Source organism: Cibotium barometz, chromosome 35 (assembly GCF_041138505.1).
Source record: "Cibotium barometz isolate CiBa-2024 chromosome 35, ASM4113850v1, whole genome shotgun sequence".
In the NCBI taxonomy this organism is placed as follows: Eukaryota; Viridiplantae; Streptophyta; class Polypodiopsida; order Cyatheales; family Cibotiaceae; genus Cibotium; species Cibotium barometz.
In genome coordinates this window covers 21068670-21093855 of record NC_141080.1, presented here as the reverse complement: position 1 = coordinate 21093855, position 25186 = coordinate 21068670, and the positions used below count along the sequence as shown (strand labels likewise).

Genomic DNA, 25186 nt, shown 5'->3' with positions numbered 1-25186 from the left:
GTTCTTCAAGTAGCGTGTAGGAGCTGTTTAGCGACTATGGTTCAGGTGGCTGAGCCAATCAAGGGAAAGCGTTGGCAGTAGTATTAGCAGCAGCGCTTGGCGGTGATTTAGACAGCGCAGCTAGCACAGTGTGGCTGCAAGTAGCAGGTTGTGAAGAGGTGGTAGGCGACACGTTTAGCAGCCCGGTAGCGCTAAGGGGTAGGGCTCAGAAGGCAAGTGACAGCTGCGCACAGAAGGCAGGCGGCGGCAGCAGCATACTGGTGCTGAGCAGTAGGTGGTGGCGTAGATGGCACAGAGGGAAGGCGGCGTTGACTGTAGTCGGGCAGCTCAAAGGTGGCAAGCGTACAAGGAGGTGGCAACACATTGCAGCTGGAGGTGCTCGATGAAGAAGATGATGTCGAGTCCCATCTTTCAGAGATGATGACCACCCTTATTGATGTTGAAGAACTTCACACTCCCCTCAATGATGAGGTTGATGATGGGCTCCATGATGATGACTCCAAGTCATAGAAACATGGGACGGGGAACGGGAACGGGGACGGGGACGGGGAACGGGACGGGAACGGGGCAAAAGGCCGTCCCGGGGACGGTGGAAAAAACGGCAATCTGAAAACGATTGTTTTTTTGCAATTTTTTTTAACACACTTGATTTACACTTAGAAACCAAGACATTAAGCACAAAATTGCACCAAAAAGAGGAGAAATGCATAGTCGTATTAGCAAAAAACTATAATGGGGCGCCGATGGCGTGATAAACAAAAGTGAGTGTACAATGATCAATCTAAACAAAAATGCCAAATGGCATAATGAAAGGCCCAAGGAGGGTGTACACTCAAGGCAAAATGACTAAGTGCCAAGATACAAGACTCAAGAGTCAAGAGACTAGGCAAGAGGCTGAAAAGGGTGAAGATCAATCGTGACCTCCTCGGTGAAGTCCTCCATAGGCTGGTCCTCAAGTGGGAGGGGAGGGGGAGGTGGGGGGGACAATGCCTCGGGCACAACCTCAAGCTCCTCTAAAATCTCGGCCCTCTGCTGATCAGAGAGATGTGGGTCCTGCTGTGCCTGCTCCCATTCGGTGAAAGGATCTGCCTTCTTTGTCAAGCCCTTGCAAAGCATTCGCAAGTTGGCACTGACAAACACCAAATCATTTGCACGCTGTACACCAAGGCGGTTCGTCTTCTTAGAGGCAATGTGGCTATAAACTGACCAGAGTTGCTCTAGGCAACTGCTACTGCAAGCCTGTGAGAGTACGCGCACAGCAAATTCCTGCAACTTTGGAGTTTCCGCACCATAATCCTCCCACCAAAGTGCAGACCCTACCTTGAAGCGGTCCGCCTGTGCATCTGCCAAACCAAAAGCCCCCCGCTTCTCTCTATAAATCTGCAATTGGTCCTTGATTGTGCGGCGATCCTCCTCACTAGTGTAAAGGCGATCCAAGGTTTGTCGAAGGCCTTTGCTCACCTCTTTGTCCTTGTGTTGCCCTTTGCCTTGAAACTCAGGATCAACAATGTAGGCAGCAGCATGGAGGGGAGAGTGGTAGGCTTGCCACCTTTTCAAACATAGGGATTTGACCTGTTTATAGTGAGGCTTGACTTTGAACATTGCTTTTAGCTTCTCTGTCATGCGATCCATTGCCTCATACACTTTGCCAATGCATGGTTGAGTGGAATCCACCACCCTAAGGAGATCAATAATCGGTTGCACCATCTCCACAAGCGCCTTGGCCTCCTCCCACCATGCCGCATCATCCGCCCTTTCCCTGCAAAATTTGCCGACCGTCGTGGAAGCCTCTGAAGTGCGTGCAAACTCATCACTGAGGAAGAGTCCCCTCAATGCCCCGCTACATGTACACAAGCGGCCTAGCATGAGAAAGTTGAATGCAAACCTCGTCTCGGAATACTTAAGAAGAGAGAGGCTTGACTTCTTGGAAAACTCGTGCTGCATTCTGTGATGGTTGAGGACAAAGGTCACTATTTTGTTGGCACCCTCAATGACAGGTGCAACCCAATCCAAGGCCCCTATGTCTTTGATAAGGTTGTTGAGGCAATGGGCCATGCAAAAGCACACGGTGATGCGAGGATAAGTTGCTTGGAGAATTGTCCCCGCCGCCCTATTTGCCGGTTCTCCATCCGCACATATGGCAATGACATTCTCCGCCCCCACCGTCTCTAGTGTTGTTGCCCACTCCGCAGCAAGTATCTCGGCACTCTTCCCGTCCCGGAAGCATCATGGGAGTCGACAAAGTATGTCTCCCCTCGTGAGTAGGCAACAACTCCATGGATGGAGCGCTTTCTAGTGTCACTCCACCCATCAACGACGAGGGTAACACCATTTTCAGCCCATTGCTCTTTCATGTGGTTGGCCGCCACCTCCACGCTTGCCTTCTCCTTGTCAAGGAGAGAGGTGCGGATGGTCTCCGAAGAGGGGGGAACATAAGAGGGTCCATACTCCGCTATCAATTTGCACATGGCCCGAAAGTATGGAGATCTATCCAAAACACCATATGCAAAACACAAACAAAATTCAGATTTTTACCATCATTTAGTCTTTTAAGTTTTAGTCTTTAAAGTTTAAAGTTTAGAGCATGATATTTGAATTTTGAATAGTACATGAGCATAGTGCCAAGGACTTACCGTGCCGCCCGAAATGCTATGTGGTCATGAAAGAAGAATCGTGCCACCGCCATGTCCACCTCCTCTTTCAATTGAGGGTTCCAATTCTCATCAAGCGTACTTTGGCGTCCCCGGGAAGCGGATGCCTCTCTTGATGAACGAGGTACATGCGGCGTTGATGTCCTCACAAAGGATGTGGGGTCGACGGCCACTTGAGGATTGCGTTTTGCCAACTCGGCCGCCTCATAAACCACAAGCTTTTCAAGGAGCTCCTTCTTCTTCTCGGCCGAAACCTCCTTGCAAAATTGCACTTCGTTGCCGGGCTCATGCAAGAAGTGAGCACGCACTTTGTGGGCACCGCCGGTTCGCTTGTAGCCGCAAAGCTTACATACCCATGGTCTTGAACCACCCCCTTGACCGTATTGTGAGCACTCTACCTCATCCCACCAACTCCATCGATGTACGGCGGGCCTCCTTCTTCGTGATGGAGCGGGTGTTGAAGTGGTGGAGGCGGCGGCGGACCCGGGTTGAGGAGAGGAAGGGGTTTGAGAAGAGGATGCCATAGTGATAGAGACTAGAGTAGAGCTTGAGATGGATGGTAGAGCTTGAGAAAGAGTCAAGATGGAGAATTGGGATGGAGATGTTGGAGAAGGAGAGCTTGGACAATGGAGAGGGTGAGCTTGGAGAGGGAGAGCTTGGATGTTGGAGAAGGAGAGCTTGAAGAGGGTGAGCTTGGAGAGAGAGAGCTTGGATGTTGGAGAAGGAGAGCTTGGAGAGGGAGAGCTTGAGCCTTGAGCCTTGGGTCTTGGAGAGGGAGAGCTTGGAGAGGAGATGGCTTGAGGAGAGCATGGAGGTCTCTTATATAGAAGAAGGGGAGCCATGTGGGAGAGCTTCAGCCTTGAGGAGGAGTTGCGCATCACCAAACGGCTAGGAGAGACAGCCGTTGAAGCCCCGCCCAACGGTCAAAAACTGCGCAACGGTCAGTTTGACCGTCCCCGTACGGACAGGAAACGCCGTTCCCGGAACGTTCCCGGGACGCGTTCCCGGCGTCCCCGTTGCGCTGTCTGGCTGCCGTCCCCGTCCCTCCGTCCCGCGGGCGTCCCGCCCCCGTCCCAGGCGTTCCCCGTCCCTAGGGTCCGTTCCCCCCGTCCCATGTCACTATGCTCCAAGTGCTAAAAGAGAAGTTCTCTCCTTCAATGATGATCATGAGAAGGAAGAGGTTCAAGCCTTTTTATACTTGTAAGAGACCCTGCTTTTTACCAAAAAAGTGATCATGCTTTTGCTTTGCCTTTTAATGCTTTGCTTTTTCCTTTTTGCCTTTGCTTTTGCTCTTTTTACTTGTATTAATAAAATACTACTCAACTTTTGGTGCTTTGCTTTTTTGGCTTTAAGGCCTTCGAGCTGCTTTTTGAGAAAGCGCCTTTGAGCTTTTTAGTCCGGCTCAGTCTCCTCTTTTCAATGGTGCCCTTGACTCGCGGTCAACCTTGTTTGACTTTTTGCTTTTTCTTGCTTTTTGACCAAGAATGGTGCCTTTTCTTAATCAAACCTTGTTGACCCTGTCCCCATGTCTTCTTCCACTTGTCTGGTGTCTAGGCATGGGTTTCATCATGTGAAATAGAGCTAGGACGGCCAAATAGTTACACTTTCTCCAACTGGGGAATGGTGAAAGTATTTGAAGCCATCATCTCTGTGAAAACTCCTCCTCTAAAACGTGCGAAAACGCAGCCTATAGATCTGGGAAGGCAAGAAAGAGAGAGAGGGTTCAGAAGCAAGAGGGAGGGAATGGGTGGGAAAAAGGTAGAAGTGGTTGCTAATTCAGCAAAAATATGCGTGTAGATGAGAACACAACCAAAAACTAACCATCACTAGCCAAAGCATAAGCTGAGGTGAAAGCAGAGGGGTGAAGATGGGAGTCCCTCTCGATGCGTGATGAAGGTTGGGTTGGTGTGGCAACTAGAACCTGATGTTCTGGTTAGTTTGGGGTAGAGGCTTTCTGCACCTAGAGGGGGTATTAACTAGAGGCAGCTCTCCAGAAGACAACACAGCCCTTTGTAGGTTGCACAGGCTGAAAACGCAGCAATCTGGCTTTCTGCACCTAGAGGGGGTATCAACTAGAGGCAGCTCTCAAGAAGAAAACGCTGTTAGTCCACGGTAGGGGATTTCTGCACCTAGAGGGGGTATCAACTACAGGCAGCTCTCCAGAAGAAAATGCAGCTCTTTGTAGGTTGCGCAGGCTGAAAACGCAACAATCTGGCTTTCTGGAATCTGCACCTAGAGGGGGTATCAACTAAAGGCAGCTCTCCATGAGAAAACGCAGTTAGTCCGGGGTAGGGGCTCTCTGCACCTAGAGGGAGTACCAACTAGAGGCAGCTCTCGAGAAGAAAATGCAGCCCTTTGTAGGTTGCCTAGGCTGAAAATGCAGCAATCTAGCTTTCTGCACCTAGAGAGGGTATCAATAGAGGCAGCTCTCCAGAAGAAAACATAGTGAGGAGGGGCTTTCTGCACCTAGAGGGGGTATCAACTAGAGGCATCTCTCTAGAAGAAAACGCAGCCCTTTGTAGGTTGCCCAGGCTGAAAACGCAAGGTTGCCCAGGCTGAAAATGCAGCAATCTAGCTTTTTGCAACTAGAGCGGGTATCGACTAGAGGTAGTTCTCCATAAGAAAACGCAGCCCTTTGTAGGTTTCCCCTGCTGAAAACGCAACAATCTGCAGCTCTGTGGAGAAAAACGCAGCCTGTAGATGAGTCCACAGCCCACCTCCTTTGAGAAGTAAAAAGTATAGGTGCTGTTCAGAAAATCCTTAGTCATGAACCCGCTCTCATACCATGACAAAGTGCCAAACAATGAAAGAGAACTGAAGTTCACAAATACAGGATGCACAGGAACTGAAGGAAGATCAAATACACGAGGCACACCATAGGTGCAGCCAAGATCCTAGACAACGCGGAAAATGAGATGATACAATTGAGGGCAAAGCCCATGCTTATATAGCACCTAGACAGCCTAGTCGGCCAGCATAAAGCAGGCCGACTGGGGCATAATGTGGAACATGCCAGAAAAGGTGCCAAAAAATGTGGGAAGCATCCATAAAACTATGGGAAAATTCCCCAAGCTGGGGGAGGTACTCCAGAGGTGCAGGAACAGTAGGGAAGCACCCTGAACAATGGAGATGACCCCTCCAACAATAAGTAGTCCCAAGCAGTGATGTGTGCCTAGAGCCCTCTAGCCTTGTGCATAGATTCAGCAAAGCAGCTCTTTATTGTGCTACAGCCCGGAGGCCTCCGTGAAGAGCTTCTTCACAATTCAGCCAGGATATGTGCATCCCTCAGTTCTGGGTTTGCATAGTGGTCATTGAAGAGAAAATCAAGGGAGCTTCGACAGTATATGGTTCAACCTGCGTTCGGTCTACTTCGTCCTTGCGTAGGAGTAAGCCAACAGTGCCACGCTTGATTGTGCTTGCGGAGTTTGTAGGTGATGATAGAGAGATTGTAGGTGATGATGTTTTCTCACATCATTAGGAGTAAGCCAACAATCCATGCTAGATTGTGCTTGCTGAGTTTGGGGAGAGCCATTCGACCATACTCTTTTCCAGATCATCACTCACATTTACCATGTATGCTTACTGGATAGAGGCTGCCTCCCACAGGTGCGGTTGGCACCTGAGTCTTCCAGGCAGCTTGCACAGGAGGGACATCATACATGTTATTATCGCATTGTCAACACATGGTCTCCAGATGGATCACCTTCCTCCATTGCAGTATAGCCTAGATGCGGATCTTTCTGGACAGGAGATCAACCAAATCTTCTGCCTAGATATGGCTTGCCTTCATACACAGTCGCCTTCATATGGCTATCTCCGCAGTCTTTACAGAGGATGGTTTCATTGAGAACCTGGGTATCTAAAGAGACACTGCCTTATGCCATGAGGATCGCGATTTGTCAATTGAGGGTGTCTTCCCATGTCCTCCAGATGGAGATTGGCAGAGAGCATACAACAAGAGGTGTGGATATGTAGGCTGTGTGACCAAGAAGGCAGAGACCAAGGAGCACTACCTGGCTCAGATGTCCGGTGTATTATGAGATATGAGGGAGGTTTCATTGTCTCTACAGGGAGAGGTTTGGTGATGCATTACTCAGTGATGTTTGGGCTTCTACCTTCTAGAGCTTTGGTGTCACAGAGAGGCTTCATTGAGGCTACAGACAGCGAGATAGGATTAGCAAGACATCACTCGGCATCCATTACAGATTTCTTTCTGCACCATCAAGTTATTATGACAGACACCCAAGTCATGGATGGGACACCTGATCTCTTTACGAGAGGGCCTGTGCTACCTGGGATCTACTAGTGCCTCACACGGAGTCATCAGGGATCGGTCACTGTCCCTTCAGAATTGTATAAGAAATGAATTATTTATTTCAAACTTTGTAACGGTCCAAAGAGTTTACTAAGCAAGGGTTGGGACAGCCTGCTCTATTGATGCTTGAATTTGAAAGTACATGCCAATCATTCGATAATTTAGTTTTGTCTTAGTGCAGGTCTTTCCATTGCTTATCGAACATTTAAGCTTTGAAGAGCAAGCAGGACTTGTGTGGCAGTTCATGTGTAGCATTCCAGTGAATCTCATGGAGGAGTTTCTTCCTTGGCTTGCATCTTGTCTTTCACAAGAAGAATGCCAAGAGATGATTGCCTGCATGCACAAAGTTGTTCCAAAGGAAGACCTTCTCCGGCAGGTGGGAATTCTTTCGTTGATGTGCACAACAGGTTTCATGTTTTGTTTGAAGTCTAGATGATCGATTTCTCATGGGTGTGTCCAGGTTGTATTTGCGTGGTTGAAAGGAGCAAGCATCGCTGCAGAGGGCAGAGAGATGGAAAACATCACTGATGGAATGAATGCAAGCAAGGCTGCTGCTGACAGTGGTTTTCTTATGCAACCAAGAACATCTCAAAATAGAGGTGCCTTGGTGGAGGAAGCAACTGCATCTCAGGGGGGTAAGCCAGTGGTTATGGGAGAGGGGTCTGTTATGCCTTGCAAGAGGAAAAATGAATGTCTTGCTGCTGGACCCAACAACGGTACCAGCGAAACATTTGAAAGGAGATCGTACTCTCCCATTGATGTTCTGTTGTCTTGGCACAATGCGATCAGGAAAGAGTTGATAGAGTTTGCTCAAGAAGCAAAACAAATACAATCATCAGCTGCTGAGTATCTTCCCATTTTCAGCAATCGTCTACAGTTCTTAGCAGAAGTATGCATCTTCCATAGGTAATTGAAGCTTTCCACATGTGAAAATCTGTCTTTAAAAGTATTGGTTTAAGGTACTTGAGCGTTACACCCTTCTTCCTTTTTCCTGTGGAGGGGAAGTAAGATAACCCAGTGAGACTGTTATACAAAGATTTGAGAATCATTTCTTAATTCTTAATTGAGAATGGCTAAGCCACACTGTACAGCGTTTAACAAAATTGCATACATGATTTTGCATCCACCTTCTGTGAACCCATGGTTACTGGCCTTGTGGAGTTGCACCAGGGAGGGGTGTGTGTGTGCTGTGTGCACATTTTTAGGCATTGTAAAGGTGCTCAAGAAATCAGGTGGGTTCCCATGGTAGTTGCTGAAGATATTAGATAGGCAGTAATGTTAAGAGGGAATACAAAATCTTTGTTTTCGCCAAAGATCAAGGGTTCTAAGTTTCAAGGTTTGTAGGGTTAAGCATTGAGGGTCGTCATCTCCTCTGTGTATTAGAAGGACATGGCTGAGTGATATATTATATTCAGCCGCAGATTTTTGTAAAAGAGAGATTTTCTCATATTACTGATAATTTTATTGAAAATTTATCTTAAAGCTGCACTCTAAATGTTGTTGACTGCTATAAAAAAAGATCTTGTCAGCATGTTGTTGGGCCCTTCACCTGAGTGGCTGTTATATCCGTTGTGCAAAAAGGGTGTGAGTTTGCACCCAAAACCTGTTATAATATATACCTCCTGATAAGAAGAGAAAAACTTGTCGGGGCCAGGTGGAAATTGAGTATCTGTAGATGTGATTGGTAGGTTGAGAGGATCTGAACATTTTATCAGATTAATCTCACGAAGACTATCTAAGCGTGGAAGTTTTTTTTGTCTATTTACATGGCAGTGCTGCTGAAGACAAGGTTATATTTCCAGCAATCGGACAGAAAGCAAAACAGTGCATATCCTTCAATTCCGAGCATTTAGAAGAAGAGCGCCAGTTTGATCATATTCGGCGTTTGTTGGAAGGTGTTCAAAGTGGGAGAGGGTTTTCTATTTCAACTGAGATCTCTAGCCAGCTCTGCACACATGCCGAGCTGATCATGCAGACCATCCAGCAGCACCTTGTGGATGAGGAGATCAAGGTGATTATGAGGCCCTTACTTCTGACTGTGGCTGATTATGCTTCTCTGGAAGTTCTTAAACTAGTAATTTGGTGGCTTGTCGCAGGTATTCCCCCTTGCACGAGCTCATTGCAGTATCAAAGAACAACAGAGTTTGGTGTATCAAAGTCTCCGAGTCATGCCTTTGAAATTGCTTGAAAGAGTACTTCCATGGCTCGTGACTTCACTCAATGAAGAGGAAGCTAAAAACATGCTTGATAACATACGTGTGGCAGGTCAACTTTCATTTTTCCATGTGGTCATTTAAATTATTTTCTTTCAGTCATGAATGCTTTGCTAAATATCCTTATTGCGTGTTTGTGCAGCACCAGCTTCTGATGTAGCCTTGATCACATTGCTTTTGGGATGGGCTTGCAAAGGATGGGCTCAAAAACCTGTGGTGCCAGCAAGTTTCAGCTGCTTTTGCTCAAACACTACAGGTGACTGCATTGCTGAAAGGTCTATTAGCTGGAATACTGAATGTAGCTCCGGTTGTGCAGTGCCTTCCCTCGGCTCTTCTTTGGAGAGGCGAAGAGAAGATGATTGTGCAAGTACCAAGGGGAGGTCACAGAAGCGTCCAAGGTATGACAATGGAGTAGATACACAAGAGTTGATTTCTGTGGAAGCTGCCCAGTTAGAAACATGTAGGACAACCAAGTCCTGCTGTGTACCTGGTTTAGGAGTAGGTGGGAGCAGCCTGGGGTTTGGAGCTGGAACTGGGAGGAGATCTCTTCAGTCTTTGCCTTCAAATCCTCTGCAAAGTGGTTATTTGGGATCTGGATTGTTTGGTCTGGGAGGTGAACCTGATTCTCCTAGTGCTGAGGCAGTGCCTAAGCCAATTGACACGATATTTCAGTTCCACAAAGCTATAAGAAAGGACCTGGAGTACCTTGATGATGAGTCTGCAGGGCTAGCTGATTGTGATGATGGGTTCTTAAGGCAGTTTACTGGGCGATTCCAGCTTCTATGGGGTTTATATCGTGCTCATAGCAATGCTGAAGATGAGATAGTGTTCCCAGCTTTAGAAGCGAAGGAGACTCTTCATAATGTGAGCCACTCATACACAATTGATCATAAGCATGAAGAGCAATTATTCAAAGAAATAGCACATGTGCTCTCTGAGCTTTCCATGCTACATGGACGTTTACGCGGACAAGATCCTGGGGTGCAGGGGTCTCAAGAAGGCAGCATTTACCCATGGGAGAACCTTGTGCTATACAAGCAAGGTCTCGCTGCAAAGTTACAGGGCATGTGTAAGTCTGTGCATGTCACTCTAGATCAGCATGTATCTAGAGAAGAGCTGGAGTTATGGCCGCTGTTTTCTTTGCATTTCACTATAGAAGAGCAAGAAAAATTAGTTGGACAGATTATAGGCACTACTGGAGCAGAGGTTTTACAGGCCATGCTTCCTTGGGTGACTACAGCTCTTTCCCAGGAGGAGCAGAACACTATGATGTATACATGGCGGCAAGCTACTCGAAACACAATGTTTGACAAGTGGCTACGGGCGTGGTGGAAACAGTCTCCTACCGGATCACCACAATCTTCTGTATCAGATGAAGATGTACCTGAATCTGGAACTCCAGAAAGCTTACAGCTAGTGGCAGATTACCTTTCAAAAGGCAGGTTAGAAAGCAATGGAGGCAAGGATGGTACAGTTGAGGCACTTGTTAGTAATCCTAGAGAAGGGATTACTCAGGCTTGCATGGTAGACCCAGTTGCCAACTCAAAAAAAGAGGAGCTGAAAAGCCATGAACTTTGTGATAGGCTTCCTTCTGGCATGGAAACACAGAAAGATACCGTCAGTGAGCAAGTTTTTAAAGGAAAGATTGAGGAAAGTAAGGCAAAGTTCAAGCCGGGTTGGCAAGACATTTTTAGGATGAACGAAAAGGAGCTTGAGGCTGCTGTTAGGAAGGTCTCGGGGGACACATCACTTGATCCTCGCCGCAAAGCTTATCTCATGCAGAATCTAATGACCAGGTTTGTTATTGTTTTACTTCTTGACACTAGTAAAATTCTCGAGTAAGGATTTCTTTAGACACCTTGCTTTGCAATGTTGTTGTTGCAGCCGCTGGATTGTGGCTCAACAGCATCCGTCTAGAACATTACTGTCATCTACCAGCTGTGAGCATGAAGACATCCCTGGACGCTGCCCATCTTACATGGACTCAAATGAAGATGTTTTTGGTTGTGAGCATTATAAGAGGAACTGCAAAATTAGGGCTGCCTGTTGTGGGATTCTCTTCCCTTGCAGGTTCTGCCACGACAAAGTTAGTGATCATACCATGGACAGGTGATCTAGCTTTTTGGTTTGTGTGGTTAGGCTGTCTTACTAGGTGTTTTCTACCAATACTTCTGCTACATAGTGGGTTGCCGTCATGACAGGCAAGCAGCACAGGAGATGATGTGCATGAAATGTCTTGAGGTACAACCAGTTGCACAGTACTGTGCTACTCCTTCTTGTGATGGCTTTTGCATGGCAAAATATTATTGCAGCATCTGCAAGCTATTTGATGATAAGAGGTATACAATAATTTTTTGCTCTTCATATTATACACAAGTATGTACTATTTCCTATTATACGGAAGTATGTACTATTTCATATTATACAGAAGTATGTACTATTTCCTCAATGGTGTCTGGTTTTTTGTCTGCAGGGATATCTATCATTGTCCGTCCTGTAACTTATGTAGAGTCGGAAAAGGGTTAGGGGTTGACTTTTTCCATTGCATGACATGTAATGCATGCATGTCTACGTCGCTGACAAGTCACAAATGTCTGGAAAGGGGTTTGGAATCAAACTGCCCTATTTGTCATGATTTTCTTTTCACGTCTCATACTCCGGTGAAGGCTCTCTCATGCGGCCACTTTATGCACTCAGCCTGTTATCGGGTATGCTCTTTAGGCTCTGTGGAATGTTGCATCAGTTGGACACATCTTCTTAAGTTAGTCTGGTCTGTTGAGTACATGCCCCTTGCCTAGAAGTCTAATGTGAGTGCCTTTTCATTGCACAGGCCTATACATACAGCCATTACACTTGTCCTATATGCAGTAAGTCTCTAGGGGATATGGATGTAAGTATGAAACTATCAGGATTTCCAGATATTACTTTCAGGATTTCCAGATATTCAACTGTTAGAGAAACTACCCACCTAGTTTTCAGTTTTTTGAAGGCTTTATCTTATGGGACAGGTATATTTTGGCATGCTTGATGCTTTACTGGCTTCTGAACAGCTCCCCGAGGAGTATAGAGATAGGCAGCAGGTAATTTATAATTATCTTATCTGGTGGCTGTGAAGTTTTGAGTGGTCAACAGATTACTGATTTGCATTTGCTACGCAGGATATTCTTTGCAATGACTGTGAAGAGAAGGGCAGGGCTCCATTTCATTGGTTGTATCATAAGTGCAGCAAATGTGGCTCTTACAACACCCGGGCAATTTAAGGTGCATGATAAAAAACCCACTAATTCTACACCCAGTCCTCACCACATGGGACTGAATGACACATGGGATTGAATGATTGAGGTTCGAAATATCATAGAGCTTGGCCTTTTTTGCAGACTTTCAAGCTGATCACTATCATACTTCATGATCTTAAAGTGAGTTTGATTTTTAGTCAGGTCGTCTCGGCATTTGTTGGGTAACTCCTCTATGGTTGTAATGACTTGCACACCGACTGTCATATTGGGAGTATCAATGCACATGTTTTTGGGAAACTGTCATACTCCAAGTATGAGGGAGGTCAGAGGACTGTAGTCCAAAAATGAAGAGGCAAAACTCATTGTGTGATGTTCTTTCTTGAGATCAACCCAGAAAGGACCTCCTCTCTGATCAGCACATGTGATGCTTGTGTGGTAAGTGGGAACCACATTTGAGGTGGACTATTAGTGGACCAGATATCTATTATTAGCATCATAATGGGTAATAGGGAAACGGAAACAAAAAGAGAAATGGAAATTAGAAAAGAAACAAGACTTTTGAAGGGGCGAGAACTGGAAGCGCCTTGTGCACCACATCAGCAGCAAGGGGAGGAGGAGAAGTGAAGGGAAGGAAGAAGAAAGGAAACAATAAATAAAGGTAAGGGAAAGAGAGGAGAGGAAAGGACTATGAGAATCATGTTTGAGGCTTATTCTTAACGCTATCATCGATAGAGCTTGGTGCACCTCCCATCAGGCTTGAGAAACTGTCACTTTCCTAGTAGCTATATACAGCAGTCTAAGTAGGATAGAGATCCAATCACCTCCTTTGGTTTATAGATGCCCTATAAAGAGCTCCCAAAGACAAAGAGGGCTAGGCTTATTGAAGGCTTTCATAGGGTTAACTGTCAGAGGACCATCATGCAGACTCCAGAGTGACATTCCTGTGGTTTTTAGGGAATCTATGTCAAACACTCATGTTATGGTTGAGACTTGGGAGTATTTTCTTGTGCAGGTGTTTATTTATTGATGATTGGTATGCATTAAAATGATGGTAATAAGAACCGTAGCTTTTTTTACTAAGGAACTAGCTCATCGTCCAACATTGGAGCTCATCAGGCTCGCTCCTGAGCTGGAGGTCTAGAGATGTCTAGAGACATAGCGGATATAATTACCTTTCTCTATTGTAATCCTTAAAGAGTGGTCGGTCTGTCCAGCCCTAGTGTGTGTCCTTGGTCATGTGGTGGTGTTGAATTAATTAAAAAATCCATAGGGTTGGTCGGGTTGTCCATTTGTATTGTTGTTGAATTGGTTAAGTGCCGTTACAGCGTTGTTCTCATCAATACTTGTTTAGTCACAAGATTAGAGGTCTTAATCCACTGCATCACAGCTAGTCCAATAGTCAAGAAATGAATAATTGAAGCTTTCAGGTTACCTTAACCTCATGTTAGATCTATTACCCAGCCCTAAGCTTGGTATGCTGTCATTACTTCTCCTCCTTAGAATCATTGATATCCTTAGCAATGAACCCACAAAATGACTCTCCAGATTGTGTACACTCTCCTAAGAGACCTCAAATTTTAAGGATCCCTTCAGACCTCATCTCTAGGCCGTTTAGTATGCTGATCTAGAATTCACTCAGGCAAATATGGTCATATTTTTTAGGTTAGGAATCTCCTCCACAAGAATAATATCATAAGCCTCACTTTGGCGGTCTTCCAAACAATCAATGTGAATCTTGATTCCTTGAGGCAGTGTTAATCGATAAGCCACATCACTTATCTTCTTTGTGATCTAATAAGGAGCACAACACCTTTTTTTCAACTTCGAGGCAATTCGCTCGCCGAAGCTTCCGCTCCCCCCCCCCCCCCCCCCCCCCCCCCGCTCGTGCTGCAGCCTGTACGCTCACCCCTTCCCCGCCTCCTATCTGCCCTCACCTCTCCCCCGCCTCTGCTCTTTAGCGCCCCCCCCCCCCCCCCCCCCCCCCCCCGCCCTTGCCGCCTGTATTTGTAAATCCCTCCCCTCTTTTTCTTTCCGCCCCCCTTTGTTCTCCCCCTCCTCCGCCGTTCCTCGCCCCGCCGTTTGTGCAACTCGGTTCCTGCAGGGTTTTCCGTTTACGCTTCGCCTTCGACAAAGCTTGAGACACTGATGGAGGCTCCTTCTGCCCCACCTCAGAGGGACTCTTTCGCAGCCCCCTCGCCCGCCCCTGAGGATACCCCCATCAGTCTTTCTCTTTCACCGGAAGAGGAAGCGAGCCTCGCCGCAAAGGTGGAACGCCTCCAGGCACATTCCACCATCTGCCGTATAGTTGGCACTCGCCCCAGCAGAGGGGAGATCCAGGATCTTCTCTAGGCCCGCCTTCTCGCAGATGTGGGCAAGATCCTGGACGTTCAGCTACTGGGCCGCGGACACTACCAGATCGAGTTCGAGACAGCCCAGAGCGCGGCCCAGGTCCTAGCCATGAGTCCCCTGGACATCAGGGGCGCTCGGGCCTTCTTCAGACCTTGGCAGCATGGCTTCGACCCAGCAGCGGCCGAGCAAGGAGAGTGTCTTTTCATGTCACAGTTTGCTTCCTTGGACTCCGTCGCGAGTACCTTCCGCTCCTTTCTAGGATAGGGGCATTGGTGGGCTCGGTGCTTGAGACTGGCCCCACAGCAGCTTCAATGGTGGCTAGAGCAGCTGGCCTGCCTTCAGTCAGGGTTTTGGTTCCTGACATCTCCTCCCTTCCAAAGGTCATTCAGCTACCTAGGATAGGGGGGGGGATGGATTGATCAGAGAGTGGAGTTCTCGGGGCTCCCGAACCAGTGCTTTATATGCAGGCAGGTCGGTCACCTGGCCAAGGCTTGCCCTCGCAGGAGACCCCGACCTTCACCACAACAGCAGGCCCGCGATGGCCCGCCCATAGATGCGGCTCGACAGGCAGCCTCTGGGACACCTGCTCAGCCCACGGAGACCTCAGATTGGCAGCCTGGACAAGGGCGCCGTAGAGAGACAGCCACAGCAGCAGGCCCAGAGGCCGATGCAGCAGCAGTCACAGTCTCAGCATCACTGGGTTCCAGTGAGGAACAGTTTTGCTCCCCTCAAGGAGGAGACCCCAGCGCAGCCTAAGGATCTGGAGATGCCAGCACCCCCTCCTTCGCCCCCACCCCCACCCCCACCCCCCCTCCCCCGTCCCCCCCTCCCGCCTCGCTGTCGCCTTCGCCTCCTCCCGTTCCCACTCCGGTTTTGTCAACGGCTCCTTCCCCACCCCCTTCCCCCCCCCCGTTCCGCTCGCCTCAGCTCCCCGAGAGGCCCTGGAAGTACCTTGGTGCTCACCTGCTGTCCGACGGGCACTGAGCACCGACCTTGCTCGAGCTCCGCAGAGGAGACCTACCATGCCGATTCGGGCTTCACGGATATCTTCTATCCGCAGTCGGCTGAGTAGGGTCGATGCTCGACAGCGCTCGGAGGCTTTTGACTACTCCTTCACACGGCTTTTTGGAGGGGAGGGCCCCCATGAGCCAACACCCATCAGAGTGCATGTGGTGATACCTCCGGCCCGAGGGGAGGAGGCACTTGATTCAGCGGTGGCCTTCTCCTTCCCTCTTTGCGGCACTAGTGGCCGGGAGTGGACTCTGGATCTCGCTCTTAGCATTCTGAAGACTCAGGCAGTTGAGTTTTCTGACCATGTGAGCGATCTGGAGGTGACAGACGTGATAGGCCGACTCTGGGAGCTGGCTCACTTCTTTGATTCCAGGAGTGCGGATGCCTCCGGGGTTCGCCACTTGGTTCACATAGTGGCAGACATAGCACGCGACCCTGGATATGTATGTATACATGTGGTTGCTCTCTCTGAGCGGGAGGCAGTCGCCATGGGACACAGCCACTGGCGCCTGGTCCGAGATTCTTGCAGCACACCAGGTGGGCAGATTCGTAGCCGCTCGGATGGGGACTATTCTCCATTCAAGCCGCTTGCGAAGGCCCGCCGTATGGCTGAGACAGCCTCCACCTCAGCAGGTCATCCATGAGGATCATCTCATGGAATGTACAGGGCCTTGGCGGCGCACACTATGTACGCTATCGTGGATGCTTGAGGCAGGAGCTTCAGAGATGCCTGGTTGGGGGCAATATTGATATTCTGATGATGCAGGAGCACCATTTGAGTGAGAGCAGGATTCGGAGATATGGTTCCGTGATGCCTGGCAGATGGGACACTTTTTGGTCTGCAGGGTTTGGCCCCTTGGGTGGGCAGGGAGGAGTATGGATGGTCATTGCAGATGCATGGCGGCAGGCCATTGTGGATCGCGGGGTCATTGTGCCGGGTAGGGCACAGTATGTTATTCTGAGGATGCATGATGAGCTCTTTGGCGTGCTCAATGTCTATGCGCCTAACCATGCTAGTGCCAGAGCAGAGGACCCTTGTTACAGATGCATTGCCCGAGGCCGCACATTGGTGTGTCGGAGGAGACTTCAACATGCTTGAGGACCCGGCAGATAGGGTGGGAGGTAGTCATGTTACCGTGCACGGCACGGAGCTTGCAGCTTGGGAGCGATTTTGCATGACACTGCGGATTACTGATGCATGGCAGCATGAGGCTTTCTCTCGTTCTCAGGACAGTCTTAGTTTTTCTCGGTCGGATCGCCGGCAGGGAGGGACTAATGTTTTGGACACTGGGGTGATGCCACAGAGCTTTTCAGAGGGCTTGATCTTTCTTATCCCCAAGGGGGAGGGAGTGTTTGATGATATTCGGCAGTGGAGACCTTTTACGATGCTCAATACTGTCTACAAGGTCCTGGCCAAGGCCTTGAGTTTGAGGATCCAGCCCTTCCTTGGGGAGTTGATTCATGCTACTCAGACAGGATTCGTCAAGGAGCGCAGTATCCTTGACAACATTTTCACCTTCTGGGAGGCGACGGCCCGAGCTAGATTTCTCGGTGAGGACCTGGTCGTTATGCTTTTCGACTTTGAGAAGGCATACGATAGAGTCGATTGGGGTTTCCTAGAGGGCACTATGCTTCGCCTGGGTTTTGAGCCAGTCTGGATTCGAGGGGTGGCGGCTCTATATTCCACAGCCCGTAGCCAGGTGCTGATGGCAGGAGGACGGGGGCCGAGTTTTGAGTTGACCAGATCAGTCCGTCAGGGATGCCCTCTCGCCCCGTTTCTTTTTCTCTTCTTTGCTGAGGCCATGAGTATGTATCTGACAGCAGAGGAGGTTGGTTTGAGAGGACTCCAGCTCCCAATCCGGGGAGAGGACCTGCTCGATTCTGAGTTTGCTGATGACACGGGATTATTTTTGCATGGCGAGGAGGCCAATCTTCAGAGGGCAGAGCAGTCGCTACAGGTTTTTGGGACAGCTTCGGGAGCATTGATCAATTGGCGCAAGACACTGGCCTTTTGGATCAGTAGCGCTCCCACTTCGGCATGGAGCCCAGACCCGGGTTTTAGATGGATTCCTCCTGGCACAGCAGTGCGGTATTTGGGATGCCAGATTGGACTTGATTTGTCACCTGAGCAGCAGATCGCCTCGCTTCTTCTGAGTATTCGGAAGAAGCTTTTGTATTGGAGTACAGCTCGGCTATCCTTGGCTGGGAGGGTGGTGGTGACAAATCAGGTGCTTCTAGCGACCATGTGGTACATCACGTCTTGGTGGATCTTCTCGAGCTCTTGTATCAGCCAGGTACAGAGGCTGACCAGGAACTTTCTCTGGTCTGGGCGGGATGGTCAGCCAGCCCGGGCTAAGGTTGCTTGGGCAGTTATTACTCTTCCACTGGCCCAGGGCATTATAGATCCAGTTGATCAGAGTAGAGCCTTATTGGGGAAGCTTATTGTTCGGGGGCTGCTTCCAGGCGCTCAGCCTTGGAAGGAGCTTCTTTTTCAGCGACTGCAGGCTAGGGCTCCTCCAGCAGGGGGCACTTGGGCACCAGAGATACGATGGATCTTCATAGAGATGAGGAGGACAGGCCTCAGTAGAGGCTAGGAGGACAGATTTGCCTTGAGCATCCTGCGAGCTTGGGAGCTGCTGAGACCGGGGCTTTCTCAGAGACCTCCTACTTGTGATGAGGAGCGGGCCAGACAGCCGCTCATATGGAGCCCCGCGGTACGCACTGAGCAGGGTCATATGCTGGGCTCTCGGCCTCGTCTAGCCTGGGGACCATTGGCGGCAGGCCCAACACGCAGTTTTGGAGACTGGCAGGCCTTTTGCAGTCTCCCGGAGGAGGTCCAGGTGGAGAGGCTGAGTCACTTCAGAGGGAGGCTGATTATGCGGGATGACATTCAGGAGGCACTCACTGAGGAGTGGTTCACGCCTTTCGAGCCAGCGGCCCCACGATGGATGGGAGCCTTTACACAGTTGGAGATCCTGATTGTTGTCAGAGCTTGCACTGAGGATGGTAGATGCCTCTACTATGAGATCCAGGATGAGGGTAGACTTCAGAGAGTGGAGGTGGAGTCGCCTTTGGTTGCAGAGTGCATCTTTCAGAGGATACGGGTAGTGGCCGCCGCTTCCCGAAAGTGGCATATTGATCCAGACCCTGCGATTGGCGCATTTGGGCATATGATGCGCGCCCTTTGGCCCGGCTCCAGTGGGACCCTGGCGAGTATGAGTGGCATGATCCTTATGCGTCCCCCGGGGCCACAGAGATTACCTTTTTCCAGTACACTGTTCGGTTGGGGAGGCATATTGTGACTGCGAGGAGGATGGTCTCTCCAGCCGCAGCGGAGCATTGGCGGCTGCAGGGACTCTCAAAGGAGTTCCTGGAGGATTTTTGGACCAAGCTTTGGGCTAGTCGACAGGCACGCAGGATCTCGACTTTTCAGTGGCTGGTTTCCCACAGGGGCTCTGCAGTTGGCACCTGGCTTGTCTACAGTGGTCTTCCGGCGGCCTGTGTCCGATGCGGCCACTCTTTGGAGACACAGAGACACTGCCTATGGGACTGTCCACAGGCGCAACAGATTTGGCTGAGGATGCTGCGCATTTTGGTCCCCCTCTCTCCAGAGGGCATGTATACGTGGGGTGCCGCTGCTTGTTCGACATCGTCAGGGCCTGCTCTGGGATACGGGCCAGGCTATCAGATTCATTAGGGGCCAGCCTCGCCTTGTTCCTTCACCGGACTTCTCGTCCACCGTCTGGACATAGGAGACTGGAGCCACCAGCAGAGACTGTTCGGGGGATTTGGCACGGGGGATTTGGCAGGAGCCGATCCACACCCTGCGCGGACAGTATGACCGCATCCGGGGCGACTCGGATGCGGCGATCTTGCGGCACTTGGCCTTCACACCACTTGGCGCAGCGTCCCCTTCTATACGCTACACGCGGGAGTCCCCCGCTGGCATTACAGGCCACCTGTCTGGCTTTTCCCCCCTCCTATTGAATGATATAGCTCTCAGTTTTTTGTACTGATCTTTGTACCCCTTTTGCACCTAGGGAGAGTCTCCCTAGCTGCCTTGATTGGATCTCTGCTCTGCCTTCTTATGAGCAAGAGAGGTTTTTTGTAAAAGGAGATTGCCGCATCCCGAGTAAAAAGAACAAACGGAGTGAGCTAACTAGACTATGAAGAATATGTTGAGGGCGTTTGTCTCCAAGAGGGCAGGATTTAGATAAGATGAAGCACAATATACAAGTTTGGAGTACATCCTTATGCAGTAGGCTCTAGCTTTAGAAGCGCCAATGGACCTAGTCTTTTCTTGATATGTGGTTGTCTCTTTACAAGGACTGAGTGATACACGCATGCAGAAGCCAATGCGAAGTAAAGGAGATTAACACTTATATTCTTAACTTGCAAACACATAGAAGACAAGAGATGTAACCCTTATCTATTGTATATTGCCCTTTATATAGGGTTAATAGTTGGCTGATTGTTGGTCGTTTTCAGGTCACCCAGCACCTTTCATGTCCAAAAACATCATCATAAACTTCAAAAAGCATGTCTTGGGCATGTTTGGCACCGTTTGGGCTGCCAAAACTGCTCCAATCTGCCCATATTCAGCCTCTTACCTTGCCAAGATACCGGCTGATGCTGAGATCCATGTCCATGTGGTACTCACAGATGTGATGCACATGCCCATTGAGTGTCTTGTAGAGTCTTTGGAGTCTGGACTCAAGTTTTTCATGACATGCATGGCACTAAGTGGTTATCGGGGGTGTGAAAAAGTTGAAATGGAATTTCTATGGTCCAAAGATGAGACACGATGTTTTTACTTACCCAAGGCATTGCCTCGTTTGTCACAAGGTGAAAGTGCATTATGGGAAGAAAACATGGCTGTTGTAGCCTCTGCTCCACTCTCGATGAAGCTTTCTAAGATATCTTGATGAATGTTTGACAAACTAAGGGAAATGGGAAAGTGAAGCAGTTTTTGCTCGACCGCTGTTGATCCGCTTAGTAAATTTGTCATGCCAAAGCCATGCTTGTCTATTGCTATTGCCAAGGATGTTGCTTGACTATTTATATGTCGAAAGTATCCAATTGCTGGTTTACTCGGTATTGCTGTTTGAGATTGGGATGCAAAGTTTACTAGTCATTGTTAGGGTGGATTCTTTGATAACTTTGGTACTGACGTTAATTTTTGAAGTGTTTTTCACCCACAAATAGATAACCAAACCAAGATATACCACCAGTTGGCCTTTAATGATGTGCTGAAACGTTATGTAATGAACATCAAAATAAGTGGGAGCTGTTTCTGCCTTTGGTACAAGCTATGGTAAATGAGTCTTTTTTGTCTTCTATTGGTAGGATCGGTAGAAAGCTGCATTTAGACACCCATTCTAGTCTCAGATGACGAGAATGGATTTCTATCTGCCTGAAGCTAAGTAGATCACAGAGACCTACCAAGAAGTCCTAGAAGCAGTTAAGGATTGCTTGGCCAAAGCGCAAGAGGCTTGTACCTGGTAGGCCAACAAGAGACGTCATGTTATCAGGAGGGGATCAAGTATTTCTCCTGATTATGAAAATCAAAGCAGAGGTTGAAACAAGTGGGCAAGTGTTGTTTAAATTTTTCCGTTCGTAGCTTCAGATCTTTCTTCATCATGATGAAAATGAATAAAGACCTAATGAAGCTCCACCTTCAGCCGAGTTGGACTGTACATGATGTGTTCCTCGTCAGTTGGCTAAAGCCTTATGCTCGTCCCATACCTTAATATCTTCTTGATGAATCACAACCAAGAAGTGCTCAATGAGGTGAAAGTGTTGATACTGGAGCAGATAGTCCTCCATCACCTCAAACATGGCACCGGTCTTGCAAACGTTTGTACCTCACGAAGTTTTGGGATAGAGGGATCCCTGAAGCAGTTTGGCATCACAAAGAATTCTTTTTGGAGCATCCGGCATTGTTAACAGACTACCTAGAAGCAATGCAGTCACTTTCAACATGCTAAGCAAAAGGGGATGCCACATGCATCCCCCACCGACATGTTGTACAGACAAGGGCAAGGACTTGAGAAAGGAAACTACGCATTTTGTGAGCCCGTTGTCCAGGGACGAGTTGGCAGTGGGCCACCATGGTTGGTCAGGTCATGTTGTGCAAGTCCTTTCCACTGTCCTTGTAATGCACTTGCAAGATGTAAAGGAAGACATGGGATTTGGGAGCTTATAAGGCAGCTGTCGGGCACCGGGTTCTGGTCAAGTCAGTTAGAGTCAGGCAGGTCAGTGCTAGACGTTAAACTTGAAGTCCTTGGGCAACTAATGCTAGCAAGAGAAACCTTTTGGAAGCTGGAAAGGGGTGCGTGAGCCAGAAGGCTGCCCTTTGGTATCCTTGGTCTGAGCGACCAGTAATGGGGCAGGTGGGCCCTTGCACACAGCCCAAGGTCAGGTTGTAGGGCCAGTGGACTACCGCGGACCAGCCTATCGGGTAGCTTAGAAGGAGCCGATCAGCCCCCTGTATACCTGTATAAAGGTGGCCAGGTCCATCCTTTCCTCATCATCTGATCTTAAGCGTTGTGCGCATCTGTTTGCCGGTCCGAGAGCAGCTGGTGCAGCAAGTAAACACAGCAGTGATCTCCTTGCAGGGCAAGCTTCATTAGGTACGCAGGCAGCAGCAGGAGAGAATGCAGAAGAGAGTGGGTGTCATCTCTTTGTGGAAGAAAAACGAGTCTATAGTCAATGCAGTCCAGTTGAAGTTTCTAACTTTCTTGTGGGACCCTAATCAGTGTTGTTAGCATTGTTCCCTCCCCTTCCTTCTATATTAATGAGTGTTCAGCACGTTCTTGCTGCTTACTAATATAACTAGTTTCTGCGTGTGTTACATCAGCAGTTTTTTGGGTTTTTTTTGTTTTGTTTTTTTTTTTTGGGGGGGGGGGGGGGGGGGGTGTGGGGTTGTAAGAGAAGGGTCATTGAATATCTTTAAACAAAGGAGCAGGTATACATATATCACAGTTTACGATACACAGTTCAATCGCTAAGCTTTCTAATTCCATGGGCCACATGTATTGTGTTACTTTATAGCACATCTTTGAATGTGACCTAATATCTGGTTGGATTGTTAGCATGCTTGTCGCAAGGGGGCATGGGACTTGTTGGGGCGAGGGAGCTGGGAATTGTAAACTCAGTGATGACCCTTTTTATGAGCTGATATGGAGAGGACTCAGAGGAGGAGAAAGGTTTCAGAGAAAGTGAGCTCAGGGAGGAGTCAGGAGTCATTTAACTTCTTTGTGTTTCTGGTCTCTGGTGACAGGGATCCATGACATACTGTACCTCATAACACAGGAGAGCAGAAGTTACTGTCAAAGAACCTCCAGAAATTGTTTGGTGGTACATCCAAAGCTTTTTCAGAAAGCCTGATTGCATCCTTGTGGTGTTACATATGAGAAAGGTGCTTGGCTTTTTAAATATGCTGACTTCACAAAGGCAAGGCTCCCCATTTTCTCAGTTTTTTGAAGACGGCGGGCATCTCATCAAAGCAGATATAAAAGCATTTCTGGTCAAACATACGTGCATAACGACAGTCATCATCATCTTTGTAGATTAGTTTACTTTGCGTGCAAGATTGCATTTTTGTGCGCAACTAAATCAAGTTTCTGCTTGAACTGCTTGTCAAGGGTTGAAAAATGCAGCAGAGGTTTTTGGTATGCCTGCGGGAAGGCTTCATCAAGTCATGTATTAGTTTGGCTTGTGTAACACCAATTTGATGTAAATGCTAAATGCTCATGTTCAGGTTCTAAAAGATGGGAAAATGTTCCACGTCAAGGTTTATTGTGCCCTTGTTTTAGGTTTAATAGTAATGACTTGCTTTATTGTGCCTTCTTGATCGAAAACAAGTTTTTTCACATTTATCTATAGGCCAGCATGTGTCCAGAGAGATGATATATGCTTGTGACCATAATGCTTGTGATGTGAGATAGCATTGCATGGGGCCAACAAGCATGAGATGCACACAACAGTTCTCATTTGCTGGACATCAAAAGAAAATGAGCTGGAAATTTAATATCCATTCAGATGCCCCTTTAATAACGAGATCAGGGGCAGATTCAATTTCCTTTGTTAAAAAAAAAGAAAATGTAGAGGTTCGTTTGAGATCCAAAGAGAGAATCTGTGACAGTATACTTCTATCTGCTATGCTAAGGAGGGTCTTAAGAGAGGAGGGGTGGTCAAGTGTCTAGCTTTGGATGACGGGCTTGTCTTATATTTCTTATGATTCCATATGTGTGATGACGGACTTATCTTATATTTCTTATGATTCCATATGTGAGCACCCCTTCTCTGTAACCGCCCCCAGTCAATCCTTGACCGAGAGAAACTTGTTCCAGAGGCCGAGGAGCAGAATCCCTAGAGTGCACTTTTTTATACAACGCTGGGTGTGTTTGGACCACACTTCTTACATTGGCGACCTTTTTTATTTAGCATTCTTTTTGTTTTTGTCTTTTAACAATAGTCTTGCCATCATGCGTGACACTTCGGGACACCTTGAGAGAGCTTTGGACCCAGCCACCCTGCCCCTTCCCTCACCAGTCAACCATCACCAATTTCTTCTAGACCCAAGATGTGGAGGACACCGACATAGTGGATCTTGTGGACCCTCCACAAGCTGCTCTGGACCCTACTACACCCGAGAGGAGTTACCTTGGACCGAGCCTCTGCACTCCAGCGTGCTCGATGCCCTCGGCCCCCCTGTCGGCCACGATCACCTCATCAGCTCCAGATCCAGGACATGCTCCACTGCCATCGAGCTACCTTTCCACGTGACATAGTTGAGGGAGGCCTCTCGGCCATACTCATTAGCCCCATGCTTGATATTTTGGAGAGTGGTATACCATCTACTCGGAGCTGATGTTGCTCTCATGTTTCTATGTTCTTAGTATTCCATGATGAGTTTCCATGGACAGTTTTGTGTCATCCCAATGAGATAGCTATGTTTATGTTTTCTTTTTGTTTTATTTTCCATTCCATGCTGAGATATGCCATGGACATTATTGTATCAGTTTGGTCTCATAGTAGACGCTTAATCTCTCTCTCTCTCTCTCTCTCTCTTCACAGTATTGATATTTGGTGAGGCAACTAACTTCCAAGAGAAAAATGATTCTTTTCAAGTTGGTTTACAATATTCAATTCTCATAAACTATGCAATACTGTTGGTTTGTTGCAACAAAAATTTAGCGGTATTTGTTGTCATTGACCATCTTGCTAGTGGGGCATTCATCTTTTCACATCCTGCATTAAGTAAATAAATAAACATTGTTTGTGTGGATACGCACACATACATTTAGGGACCAATTGCTGTAATAAGGTTTTCTTATTTTGATTAGTTGAAGGAGGGGGGTGTGTTTCTTCGGATGGTTATTATTCCCCCCAAGCCGAAAGTGCATG

At 48.1% G+C, this 25186-nt stretch overlaps 1 protein-coding gene across 2 annotated transcripts in view; it reads left to right on the top strand.

Moving 5' to 3' along the window:
- Nucleotides 1-23569, top strand: part of LOC147618222 (zinc finger protein BRUTUS-like) — a 110482-nt gene extending 86913 nt beyond the window's left edge. The window contains exons 3-14 of one of the 2 annotated variants that reach the window (XR_015262080.1): nt 7148-7342; nt 7427-7872; nt 8740-8977; nt 9063-9231; nt 9322-10975; nt 11064-11288; nt 11381-11518; nt 11653-11887; nt 12010-12069; nt 12188-12259; nt 12338-12595; nt 23058-23569. Coding sequence is in view for 1 of the 2 variants with exons in the window: in XM_086774672.1 (XP_086630798.1) it covers nt 7148-7342; nt 7427-7872; nt 8740-8977; nt 9063-9231; nt 9322-10975; nt 11064-11288; nt 11381-11518; nt 11653-11887; nt 12010-12069; nt 12188-12259; nt 12338-12439 (3534 nt within the window). In the remaining variant the exon portion in view is untranslated. The remainder of the gene's footprint in view (nt 1-7147; nt 7343-7426; nt 7873-8739; nt 8978-9062; nt 9232-9321; nt 10976-11063; nt 11289-11380; nt 11519-11652; nt 11888-12009; nt 12070-12187; nt 12260-12337; nt 12596-23057) is intronic. The other variant, XM_086774672.1, reaches the window with a different exon arrangement.
- Nucleotides 23570-25186: the final 1617 nt, after the last annotated feature.